The following is a 13424-nucleotide window of genomic DNA, read 5'->3' on the forward strand; positions in this document are numbered from 1 at the left end:
CCACAAGGTGCAAACCATTAATCAGCCTCAAAAATAGAAAGGCCAGATTAGACTTTGCCAAACAACATGTAAAGAAGCCAGCCAAGTTCTGGATTTCTTTGGACAGATGAAACTAAGATCAACCTGTACCAGTATGATGGGAGGAAGAAAGTATGGAGAAGTCTTGGAACGGCTCATGATCCAAAGCACACCACATCCTCTGTAAAACATGGTGGAGGCAGTGTGATGGCATGGGCATGCATGGCTGCCAAAGGTAGATGAGAGACACCAGACCCAACAATGCCGACAAGCTGAAGGCCACTATCAAAGCAACCTGGGCTTCCATAACACCTCAGCAGTGCCACAGGCTGATCGCCTCCATGCCACGCCGCATTGATGCAGTAATTCATGCAAAAGGAGCCCCGACCAAGTATTGAGTGCACACACAGTACATACCTTTCAGTAGGCCTCCATTTCGGTATTAAAAATATTTTTTTAAATTGGGCTTATATAATATTAAAATTTTCTGAAAGACTAAATTTTGGATTTTCATTAACTGTTAGCCATACTCATCATCATAAAAAGAAAAAAAAATGATGAAAATAGATCACTCTGTATGTAATGAATCTATATAATATATGAAAAAAATTCACTGTAGTTTCGATATATGATGTCGTTCATAAACATTCATTAATTGGCGGTGAATCTATATAATATATGAGTTTCACTTTTTGAATTGAATTACTGAAATAAATTAACTTTTTGCTGATATTCTAATTCATTGAGAAGGACTAATATATATATATATATATATATATATATATATATATATATATATATATATATATATATTTTTTTTTTAATTGTGTGTGTATATATATATATATATATATATATATATATACACAGAAATTTATATAAGATTAAAATTGAATTGAGAAAATACCTAAATATAAATCCTTAAAGAGGCTATTTGAATTGGCAAGCCCTTCACTTGGTTAAAGCATCTAAAAGTGTTAAAGGGGTTGTCTGAGATTTTTTTATTTTTTTTAATTTAAAACCACATTGCAGATATTTACAATTTCATAATATACTTACCCTTGCAATGTTGCTTCTGTTCTCCACTCTGGCTGTTTTTTTCCTGCTCATCCCATGTCCTCCGACGTCACGTTTTCTGCCTTCTCCACTATCGTGTCGTATACCGATCACATGGTCTCGGACCAGAGAGACCTCGGATGGTATACGACACGTCACTGGTGACGTGTTGTTTCTGCGGGTGCTTGTTCTTTAGTGCCCGCCCAGCCTATGTAGTTGTTCACTGTGAGCGCGCCAGTGCGTGTTCACAGTGAACAAGGACGGCACGTGCATATGACTATCTCGGTCTATGAGGTATAATGTGAGCACCGGCACATTTATTTGTTTTATAACTACATACACTTGTAGATACCCCCCACAAACACTCCCCGTCTTTATGTACATAGCGCCACTGTGACCGGTGATTCCGGTCCAGAACGGATGGCTTGATGTCTCTGTCCATATATGGACAGAGACATCAAGAGAAGCATCCAGCAGCGGAATCCACGACCAGAGTGGGATTCCGCTCCTTCGGTGAGGTACAATAGCGCTACTTACAATAGCGCTAGGTACAAGTGAGGGAGGGGGAGTGTGACATCTATGAAGGTGGGGGATGACATCTACGGAGGTGTTGGGGTGCCAAAAAAAATACTCCTCCTCACAGCACAAAGTGGATGTCAGCGGGGACGAGCAGGGACAGCTCACATGAACTCTTGGTAGGATCAACATGCACGCTCATTACAGACTGCAATGCATACAGGGAAAAAAAGTATTATCAGAAGGAAACATCAACAAACCGGACCTGGAGTGCATGTAAACAAACGGCGCTAAATTCAAAGAAGATATGTGGTAAGTGGATTTTTTTTTAAAATACTGTATGAAACACTTTTTGAAAATATGATGGTATCTCGGACAGCCCCTTTAAGTTCCTTTGCGGTGCCATCAGAGGATAACTAAAGCCTTAAATGGTGCACCTTGAAATCAATCAATTCTATTCCGCTGTTTCTTTCATATACATTTCATGATATGCAGTAATACATGTTTAACTCCAACATTGCTAAATAACTGAATGTGTTATTCAGGAGTCTGAGAGTGCAGTGGGAGCTGATTGTACTGTCAGATCTTTATGTTGGTCATTTCAGATACAGTGCGCAATGATTGGGATGGCAGGGTGTGCCCGCAGTGAGCCTGCCCCAAAACCCCCTCAGACTGCCATATCAGGCCCTGGCAAAGATCTGCACAGTGGCGCATACGAGGTTCTTATGCCAGGTAGCATCAGGTAGCATCAGGAAGTTGTATCGAAAGGACGTATGCGGCGTATGATGTTGTATACTGTGTCACATATATTGTCCTGACGCTGCCCTGCTTCAGGACCTTGTATGCATGTTGGCACAGACCCTATCTGGGGGTCTGATGTGGCACCCAGATTTGCCAGAAAAAAAGTCCTGTATTTCTAAGAAACAGGGTATTTTAACTACTTGACAAAAGAGGACTACAAAATATTTAATACACATTTGGGCAAAATGCGCTTTAATGACCAGAGCTCAGCCAATTCTGTACTGGATTGGGATACATATATTGGTAGTTATACAAGAAAAAAGTTGAGAGCTGAACCATGTAGCTAAATCCTGGGTAATAAAATGCAAAAAATAGGCAGCACTCCTGGATATCAAAGTAAAATAATGGTGCCAAAACGTCGCTTATGTAATAAAGTTCACAATATTTTCATTTTGATATCCAGGAGTGCTGCCTATATGGATAGATAGATAGATAGATAGATAGATAGATAGATAGATAGATATGGATTTCAAGATGCATCTAAATCTTAGATCAGATGATGAGGCTGGTTCTCCAGTTAACAAAATAAGAGTAGATCTGTGTGTGTGTGTGTGTGTGTGTGTGTGTGTGTGTGTGTGTGTGTGTGTGTATGTGTATATATGTATATATATATATATATATATATATATACATATATACACAGTGAAGGAAATAAGTATTTGATCCCTTGCTGATTTTGTAAGTTTGCCCACTGTCAAAGACATGAACAGTCTAGAATTTTTAGGCTAGGTTAATTTTAGCAGTGAGAGATAGATTATATAAAAAAAAAAAAAGAAAATCACATAGTCAAAATTATATATATTTATTTGCATTGTGCACAGAGAAATAAGTATTTGATCCCCTACCAACCATTAAGAGTTCAGCCTCCTCCAGACCAGTTACACGCTCCAAATCAACTTGGTGCCTGCATTAAAGACAGCTGTCTTACATGGTCACCTGTATAAAAGACTCCTGTCCACAGACTCAATTAATCAGTCGGACTCTAACCTCTACAACATGGGCAAGACCAAAGAGCTTTCTAAGGATGTCAGGGACAAGATCATATACCTGCACAAGGCTGGAATGGGCTACAAAACCATAAGTAAGACACTGGGTGAGAAGGAGACAACTGTTGGTGCAATAGTAAGAAAATGGAAGACATACAAAATGACTGTCAATCGACATCGATCTGGGGCTCCATGCAAAATCTCACCTCGTGGGGTATGCTTGATCCTGAGGAAGGGGAGAGCTCAGCCGAAAACTACACGGGGGGAACTTGTTAATGATCTCAAGGCAGCTGGGACCACAGTCACCAAGAAAACTGAGCTCTTTGGCATTAACTCAACTCGCCGTGTTTGGAGGAAGAGAAATGCTGCCTATGACCCAAAGAACACCGTCCCCACTGTCAAGCATGGAGGTGGAAACATTATGTTTTGGGGGTGTTTCTCTGCTAAGGGCACTGGACTACTTCACCGCATCAATGGGAGAATGGATGGAGCCATGTACCGTCAAATCCTGAGTGACAACCTCCTTCCCTCCACCAGGACATTAAAAATGGCTCGTGGCTGGGTCTTCCAGCACGACAATGACCCGAAACATACAGCCAAGGCAACAAAGGAGTGGCTCAAAAAGAAGCACATTAAGGTCATGGAGTGGCCTAGCCAGTCTCCAGACCTTAATCCCATCGAAAACTTATGGAGGGAGCTGAAGATCCGAGTTGCCAAGCGACAGCCTCGAAATCTTAATGATTTACAGATGATCTGCAAAGAGGAGTGGGCCAAAATTCCATCTAACATGTGTGCAAACCTCATCATCAACTACAAAAAACGTCTGACTGCTGTGCTTGCCAACAAGGGTTTTGCCACCAAGTATTAAGTCTTGTTTGCCAAAGGGATCAAATACTTATTTCTCTGTGCACAATGCAAATAAATATATATAATTTTGACAATGTGATTTTCTTTTTTTTTTTTAAATATAATCTATCTCTCACTGGTAAAATTAAGCTAGCCTAAAAATTCTAGACTGTTCATGTCTTTGACAGTGGGCAAACTTACAAAATCAGCAAGGGATCAAATACTTATTTCCTTCACTGTATATCTATCTATATATATCTATATATCTATCTATATATATCTATATATATATATATATATATATATATATATATATATATATATATATATATATATATAGAGAGAGAGAGATATATATAGATATATATAGATAGATATATATAGATATATATTTTTTTTATTTATTTTTGCTAACTAAATACCAGAGTACAAGAAATATAGAAATCCAATTCAACTTTAGTATATGTTTCGTGTTTATCTCTGTTGCTTATACTTTTTAGTGATATTTTGGTTCTAATATGCTTCCACTGTGTATGCAGAGCAATGACACTGCCGTTCTAAATAACGAAATCCATTTTTCTCCTCTACTTACCTCGCCGAAGCTGCTGCTCTTCTGTGAACTCCAGGTCAAGCATGAGATCATCCTCATCCAATTCACAGGAGCCCAAGTTATTTAACACATCCTGTTAAGGGAGACAAGAAAATGTTAAAGCATCCAAAGAAGAACAAGCTGGCCTCACACTTTAGGCATAGTTAGATTTTTGCATTATCGCTGCCACTACGGCTCCATCAAAGTGATATTGGAAATCTCTTCCTGGGCACAAAAGCCCCACACTGTATTATTGAAGCAGGATTGGGATCAGCATAACATAGCATTACACAGCATGATTTTAGGGACCACATACGGTACTAGGTCTTATTTAGAACCGCAGCTCAATTCATCTGTCATTGCAGCGGGGTTTACAGGTAAAGATGTAATTCCCAGCTGTTAGCATTTTATAAACTCTACAAACTGCGTCGCTGATGTCTAGAAGTCCTAGTGTTGTCATGTGTGAAATTTAAATGTAGTGTGAAAAACACCAAACTTCAGATACATTTATAAAACTAAGTCATATATAATTAAAAATAAGTTAGGTCTATGATGGCAGACATTATAATGGGAGACCAAAATAAATGTATAAAGCTCTGTATGTACATTTAAAATGGCAGAACAGCTTACTCCTGTGCTGATTTGCTAAATCACCATTCACATTAATAGCTACACATATACACTCATTAGCTTCACATATGCACCATGTCTGTGGTGCACGTTCGGCAGGCATTCTTTTGGCATAGGCTTGGCCAGCATATGTTGGGACCACACATCTCAACTACCGTATATTGAAAAAATACAGTCGACTACACTTTAAAACAACTGTGTACAAAAAAATGCATATTGCATGGTATAAGTTTTTTTTTTTTGTATAAACTGTATAGGCATACTGTTCCATACGTCTTGCAATATGTTCAAATGGTCCTGCCAAATGGAAACACAGAATGATGTGTTGACTTCCATTATTCAAGCCAATAAAGATGTGAACATTGATGTGGATTCTGATTGGGGTCCACACGAAGTATCTGTGACAACGTCGGAATTAAAAAATGTTTCTTAATAAAAAGTGAAAAATGGAAATCGAAAAGAGAAGGTAGAAGAAAAGCAAGGCCTTGTTGCTGAGCTAAATTGTATGAGGACTTCCTGCTAAATGTCAGTAGGTTATAGGCTTTTACCCCAGTTTATGTTGCAGAATATATCCTGATATAAACGGAAACCCTCCTTTAGGACACGATCACACACACATTCTTTTGTGCAGTTTTTGGCTCCGTTTTTTTTTAGCCAAACACAGGAGTGGACACAAAAGAAAAAAGATGCACAAGTCTTTTCTTTATACCCTTCCTTTCTTTTGGATCCACTTCTGGCTTTGGCAAAAAAACATTGAGCCAAAAACTGCATCACAACTACATGTGTGATCATGAGATAAAAAGAAATGACCATAAATGTAATGTACATGGAACCAGGGTTGTCAGGACAATTTATCCAAAAATCACTGATAGCCAACATTTTTTATTGATAAATTGGAAAACCCTAACAAATGATAAAAGAGTATAAGTTATATATGTCTATAACTTAGAATAGTGATATTAACACATTATCAGCATGTACTGTGACCGGTAAAAGGATTATCATTTCAATCCTAACAATCTGTACAAGCCTCTTCATCTTCAATAAAATCACAGATAGATTCATTTTTTTTACAGACACTGGCTCCCGATTTTTATATACTGTCCAGGAATTTACCGACAATTGGCAATGCCTGGAACTTCTTTATGAGAATTCATTATTTCTCCCATGTCTCGGATAAAGCAGCTCTGTCTTTCTCACTCAAAACAGGAAGTAATAGCAAAAACCAAAAGCCATGCCTCCCAACATTTGAATCCCCATTCGTAAGAAATTATTAAGCCTCACCGTGTTCCACCCAGCAACACCCACCAAACTGCCCAGAAACACTTACTTCTTAGCATATTTGTATATTCCCTCGCATTTGCCGTTCCTGTTTAGAGGAGCTCCGATCAACACCTGAATAGCATACAGTTGATCATTTGTCTGTTAGGCTCTGTTCACATTTGCATTGCTGCTTCTGTTTATAACAGAAGCCATGATGCAGTGCCGGATCCATCGATGGATCCACCGATGGACCCTATTGACTTACATGCAGTGTTATTTTTCCCATCAAATTAGACGGATTCTGCAACGGAGCCAATGCAGATGTGAACATAGGTTGTTTATGTGTTTGCAGCTGAGGAAATGCCTCCAGGATCATTATCATCTTACACTGAAGAGACCTCAACAATCATATGCATATGAATAAAATACAAAAATGTTGCCGGCCCCAAGTTGTCCGCATAAAACTTTTAGCCACTGCAATTGCGATGCTGGGGCTGAAGGAGGACTAACATAGGATATCCCTCACATTATTTACTCTCTTATATGCCTCGATAAGCATTGATCATGATATCAAAGTGGATAAATGGCTGGGATAGGATTTTCTCCAATCCTGGCCATTAGTAAAGGAAGTTGGCTTTCAATCACACAAAAGCCATGGAGTGAGAAAGGGCTAAAACAATAAAATAATAAATAACTTTCTTACTAAAGATACGTACATATGCTTTCTTATGCGTTTTTCCATATCAAATAAAAAAAAAGGTGGTGGTTTTATTCAACCTATAAATTATAAATATAGTAAGCAAAGCAATTTTACAGCTATCAAACACTAGTGTTTCCCATATAAGAAAACAGTAAAAGATGGTAATCACACTATATAAAAATAGCACTATCAATATCTCTTACTCATCTTGAGCAGTGGACATATTGATTTAGCTATTTACTGCACACACCAATGGAGACCACAGGCTGACTCATGAAATCAAGAAAGAACAAAAGAGAAAAAATAAATTCTGAAGATCTCCTAATAAAACCCCATGCTGAGATTCAACATCCAGTAATAGTTGATTACACAATATTACTCTGCAAGAAAAAAAAAGTTAATGAACCTAGCGGCCCTGCTCTGGCAATTTTACAATCGCCTTTACGGATTAAATGGCCAAGCCTTGCTTTTTAATTAATATGAATATATGTTATTAATAAAGCAGATGTATCTTTTTTTGCCAGCTAAAAATATATTTCATTATTAATTCATATTTTCTATACATTCCAGAAATTTGTTTTCTGCTTAACAGATTTTCAGCATATTCTTGTGGATAGAGTACTCTGCTGCAGAGGTTAAAATTCCCTTATTAACACGGGAAAGTTTTTAATTCCATTTCAGAAATGAATATTTAAGTAGACGCAATTTCATTTTATCTCCTGAAAGCATACCTCTAATTAAGGTTTCAGCTATTTACTACACAACCATTCAATTTACTACAAAGGGAAAGGCATAATTAAACCTAACCTTAAATTTTGACATTTTTTTTACTTTAATATTATTAAAAAAAAATCCATATTACCTAAGCAGCATTGTGTTAACAGTTCACTGTATGGAGGATATATTTGAAAAACATTTACAGGTTTTTATTCTGGACTTTTATGGTGGTGGCCTATCCTTAGGATAGGACATTAATATTTAATTGATGGGGGTCTGACTCTCAACACCCTTGCCAATCAGCGTGTGCATCAAATGTATGGCACTGAGCTGCAGTACAAGGCACAGCCCTAAACTGTATGAACATGGGGTTCAGAGTCCTGAGACTCTTTAATTGAACCAATCAGCATGGGACAACCGATTAAATATGAATGGCCTAACTTAAGTGGTACTTTCTTGATCCCGCAGCACTCCGTGTTTCAAGGGTGCGTGAGTAGGCTTCCACGCCAACGTATAAAAAATGGGAACTTAGCACTCAAAGGTATTATGCAATAAGTGATATTTTATTTTACATATAGTGAAAAGTAGTAATCTAAAAATAGGTTTAACGTTTCGGTCTATATTTTCGACCCTCTTCAGACATGGATTACGTCCGTGGATAAGGATATGCGGCGCTTGCGACCTCGGTCGCTGTTAGGTAATCAGCAACACTACCTAACAGCGACCGAGGTCGCAAGCGCCGCATATCCACGGACGTAATCCGTGTCTGAAGAAGGTCGAATGTATAGACCGAAATGTTAAACCTATTTTTGGATTACTAGTTTTCGCTATATGTGAAATAAAATTTCACTTATGGCCTAACTTAAGGATAGGCCATCAATATTAATGTCATGGAAAATATGTAGCTCATATTTTATTGCGTTTATAGCAATTCCATAATACAATGAGATAAGCATTATTTTATTTTTTATTTCATTTTTATCAAATTCAATTTGATGGGGGGTTGGGGGTACCATGATCTGGGAAGGTTGCCGATCGGTGGGCTAAGGTATGGGACTAACACGTGCCTCTACCCCACAGAGTGAAATTCACGTCAGTTAGAAGCTGGCGTAAATTTCCAATATAATGGTGTGAATTATGAGTTAGGCCGCGGTGGCCCCATCCCCTTTTGCAAAGCCATGCCCCCTTTACACAAAAGTGGCAAGGGCGGCATAAATAGACCAACGGCTTTTGTGACTTTTGGGCCTCTTTGCGACTTTTCAAGAGTAAAAAAAAAACAACCAAACCTTAACTATCGCTTTAAGTCTTATTCTATAATGTAAATTTTTACTTTTTGCTCTCTAAATATTCATATATATTGACATGCAGGTCACATAACTGAAATGTGATGCATCAATAAGCTTTATTTACTAGCATGATAGAAATGATGTAAAAGAGCACTGACTCTTTTTATAATGTCATATAATAAATCATTACAATTTTGCACTCCATTTGCAAACTGATCAGCAGGAAAGCATAACTCAAAGGTTGTACATGCTATACATGCCGCAACTGCTCTGGGGTCCCCAGAGAAAGGGAGGCTATTCCCAGCTGATGGGGATGTAGTCTGAACAGCTGCTGCAATGTTAGAAAACCACTGAAAGTGGCAAATTTACTCGTCATTAAAAATATGGGAGGGTGCAATGGGACCTCATGTCCCGGGTGATTCGAAGTGTAGGAGCGTCAAGAAGAAACTGAAAGAGGCCTAATTTATATCTTGTCTATACCATGTCTTCCGGTTCCTCCAAGAACGTCCCTGTACAACTCTGCCTATGAATCGTAGTAGTATCCTGTAAAACTGCAGCATATTAACAGCAGTCCTAGATGTCAAGAATCTCTTATTTATACTAATGCTTTCTTGTGCTTTTTGGATGAGTTATGTTCAATTTTTGTTATTTGTCTCTAATGCTTTATATGGTGTTTACTATTTATGGTCTGCTTTTGTGTATGACACTGTACATGTGTATAGCAGTCTTTAAAATAGAAGTCTTTCAGCATTATTGTGACAGACATGAAATATATATAGTACAACATTCTTCCATGACTAAATAAATGGTATTTGCCTATTAGCTACAATGAGTTAAAAAGCCTTCGGAGTGAGTTTTTGAACATTTGTGCCGGGGACAAACAAGTACAGTCAAATGTATTTTAATGACTGTATCCAGGCACCACGACAGCTCGGAGAATCTCAGCAGTAGCTTCAATGACTTTAATGTTCTGGCTTCGCTCTCACTGCCTTTAGTTCATTCTGCTCTCCATTGCTTCTGGTATTTCCAGTTTTATCTGCACAGTCAAAACACTGCACCTTCATATTCCACCAGGATTTGCTTTGCAAACATTCAGAATACAAATGTATGTAAATACAGAGCTAGAACTGTTATTCACTCTGGAGGACATATTATAGATTTTGCAAAACAAAAATGATTCAGATATGCCACTTCAGCACAAAAGTGTACCGATCTATAAGAAGTAAATATAGTTCTGAGAACCTTCTTACAGACACGGCTTAAAACAAATACATCAAATACATCGTCCTCCGCTTCGGCTTCTCATTACTGACACCAAAATCCAGGACCTCTTTATTTCACATTGCAATCCATTAGTTTCTTCCCGACTGCCGAATGTAACTAATAAAACATCCAGAGTTGCCTAATTCCTTATTGAACACCCAACAGACAACTTTAGAGGTCCTGATCATAGTAAAACTTTATTGCCTGTTACAGCCAAGCCTAATAACTGTAGTATGGATTTCAGTCTATTTCTAAGGAAGCAACCCTGCTGTTCAATAAGCGCTCTGCAGTGAACTGCTAAAGTCTACAGTACGGTATGATTAATAACAGCTACATAGAGTGCATTTTCCTGCTCATCGTTCATCACCACTGACTATATCAAGACAAACCTAAATTAAAGTAACTCCATATCTTAAAATCTTGGTCATTAGAAATGGACTGCTGATTTCAAATATGGGATATGAAGAAAACATCACAGGCTCGAAAGGTTTTTAACTTGGCTAGAGAGCAGACACTAATACTTTCCATTGTGACGGACCACTGTACCGTAATCCAATGTGTAAGGTCAGCTCTTCTATTATATTAAATCTGTGAGCCAAATCCTTCCGGAAAATGGAGCTCTGCAGTTAATGGGATAGCTTGTTGTCTGGCAGGTATTATACCAATTATGTTTTAAGTGCACACAGATTAATTGCTGTTTGCTTAAGTCTCCATTTCCTTTTGGAGGGCAGTGGTGATGGGCATTGACCCAAGTTGTTAACAGTTTAGTAAAATCCCTCCATTTGTACTGAACATGAACATAAATAATGCCACGAACAAAATACCTGCTGAATCCTTTACAAGGCTAGTTTTAACAGAACAGATACAATGTGCCCTGCCAAATATGCCAGGTTCTATGTACTAATTATTATATCTCATATTGCATTTCAATTCTCCTGTTAAAATTTGGGCCTCTGTTCAAAAGATATTGATCTGTTCATTTCATATGTTGACTTTTTATATTTTACAAAAAAAATTTGTAATAGTTAATTTTCCTTTCAGATAATTTTCACCCACTGCTGTTTTAAATTATCTAGAGAGGATTGCCCTGGGGTTGGAAAAATGCAAAGAAGAGTAACTAAAATAATAAGGGGCATGGATAATCTTAGTTATGAGGAAAGATTAAAATAATTACAATTTATCTAGTCTTGAAAATAGACATCTAAGGGGGACATGAATAATTTGTATAATATTTGAAGGGCCCATACAAAAAAGATGGCAAAATCCTGTTCCATGTAAAAGCCCATCAAAAAACAAGGGGGCACTCCCTCCGTCTGTAGAAAAAAAGGTTCAACCTGCAGAAGCGACAAGTCTTCTTTACTATGAGAACTGTGAATCTATGGAATAGTCTACCACAGGAGCCGTCACAGCAGGGACAGGAGATGGCTTTAAAAAAGGCTTAGATAATTTCCTAGAACAAACAATTACCAGGGCCTATGTCAATGTATAGAATTCTCGTTTGAATGTTGATCCAGTCTGATCGCCACTTGTGATCAGGAGGGAAACTTTTCTATTTTAGAGCAGATTGGTTTATGTTTTATGGATATTTTTTTAGGGGTAAAACAAAGTTCTGTAGTTTACCACTATCCCTTCCCTTTCTCCCATCCCTTGGTTGAACTTGATGAACATGTCTTTTGGCCAAACCGCTAAATAAACATTTCATAATGAACAGAACACTATAATAATAAAACATATATGAGGATTTAGGATCAAAAGACAGAAACGAAAATTTTAACTAACCATTTTTGATCCTAGTTAATATCAGCCACTTCATAACACCACACATAATCCTATATAAATCATCAGCATATGTAAGTATAATATGTGCGAAATATAAATACATAGCAGTAATAACCCAGGATAATGAGGCAGTGCAATCATTCTACATTTATAAGAGTGCTAAATATAAACAATACACAAAATAAATTCCAGCCATTTCTCTCTCAACCCTTTAAAGAGGCTCTGTCACCATATTTTGCAACCCCTGTCTGCTATTGCAGCAGATAGGCGCTGCAATGTAGATTACAGTAACATTTTTATTTTTTTTAAAACGAGCATTTTTGGCCAAGTTATGACCATTTTTGTATTTATGCAAATGAGGGCTTGCAAAAGTACAACTGGGCGTGTTTACAGTAAAAGTACAACTGGGCGTGTATTATGTGTGTACATCGGGGCGTTTTTACTTTTTTTACTAGCTGGGCGTTAGGAATGGGAGTGTATGATGCTGACGAATCAGCATCTTCCACTTCTCTTCGTTACCACCCACCTTCTGGCAGTGCAGACACACAGCGTGTTCTCGAGAGATCACGCTGTGACGTCACTCACTTCCTGCCCCAGGTCCTGCATTGTGTCGGCCACATCGGCACCAGAGGCTACAGTTGATTCTGCAGCAGCATCAGCGTTTGCAGGTAAGTAGCTACATCGACTTACCTGCAAACGCCGATGCTGCTGCAGAATGAACTGTTGCCTCTGGTGCCGATGTATCCTCGCTCGTCCGACATGATGCAGGAACTGGGGCAGGAAGTGAGTGACGACACAGCGTGATCTCTCGAGAACACGCTGTGTCTGCACTGCCAGAAGCTGGGCGTTCTGAAGAGAAGTGGATGATACTTCTCGTCAGAACGCCCAGCTAGTAAAAGAAGTAAAGACGCCCAGATGTAACACACATAATACACGCCCAGTTGGACTTTTACTTTAAACACGCCCAGTTGTAC

The 13424-nt window shown here is 38.2% G+C and overlaps 1 protein-coding gene across 2 annotated transcripts in view; it reads right to left on the reverse strand.

Annotated features, from left to right (window-relative positions):
* The window catches only part of CCSER1 (coiled-coil serine rich protein 1), a 911764-nt gene that overhangs the window by 648171 nt on the left and 250169 nt on the right, over positions 1-13424 (reverse strand). For both annotated transcript variants that reach the window (XM_075849774.1, XM_075849773.1), the window contains exon 4: positions 4816-4906. In XM_075849774.1, coding sequence (XP_075705889.1) covers positions 4816-4906 — 91 coding nt within the window. The remainder of the gene's footprint in view (positions 1-4815; positions 4907-13424) is intronic.

Source organism: Rhinoderma darwinii, chromosome 1 (genome assembly GCF_050947455.1).
Source record: "Rhinoderma darwinii isolate aRhiDar2 chromosome 1, aRhiDar2.hap1, whole genome shotgun sequence".
NCBI classification, from domain to species: domain Eukaryota; kingdom Metazoa; phylum Chordata; class Amphibia; order Anura; family Rhinodermatidae; genus Rhinoderma; species Rhinoderma darwinii.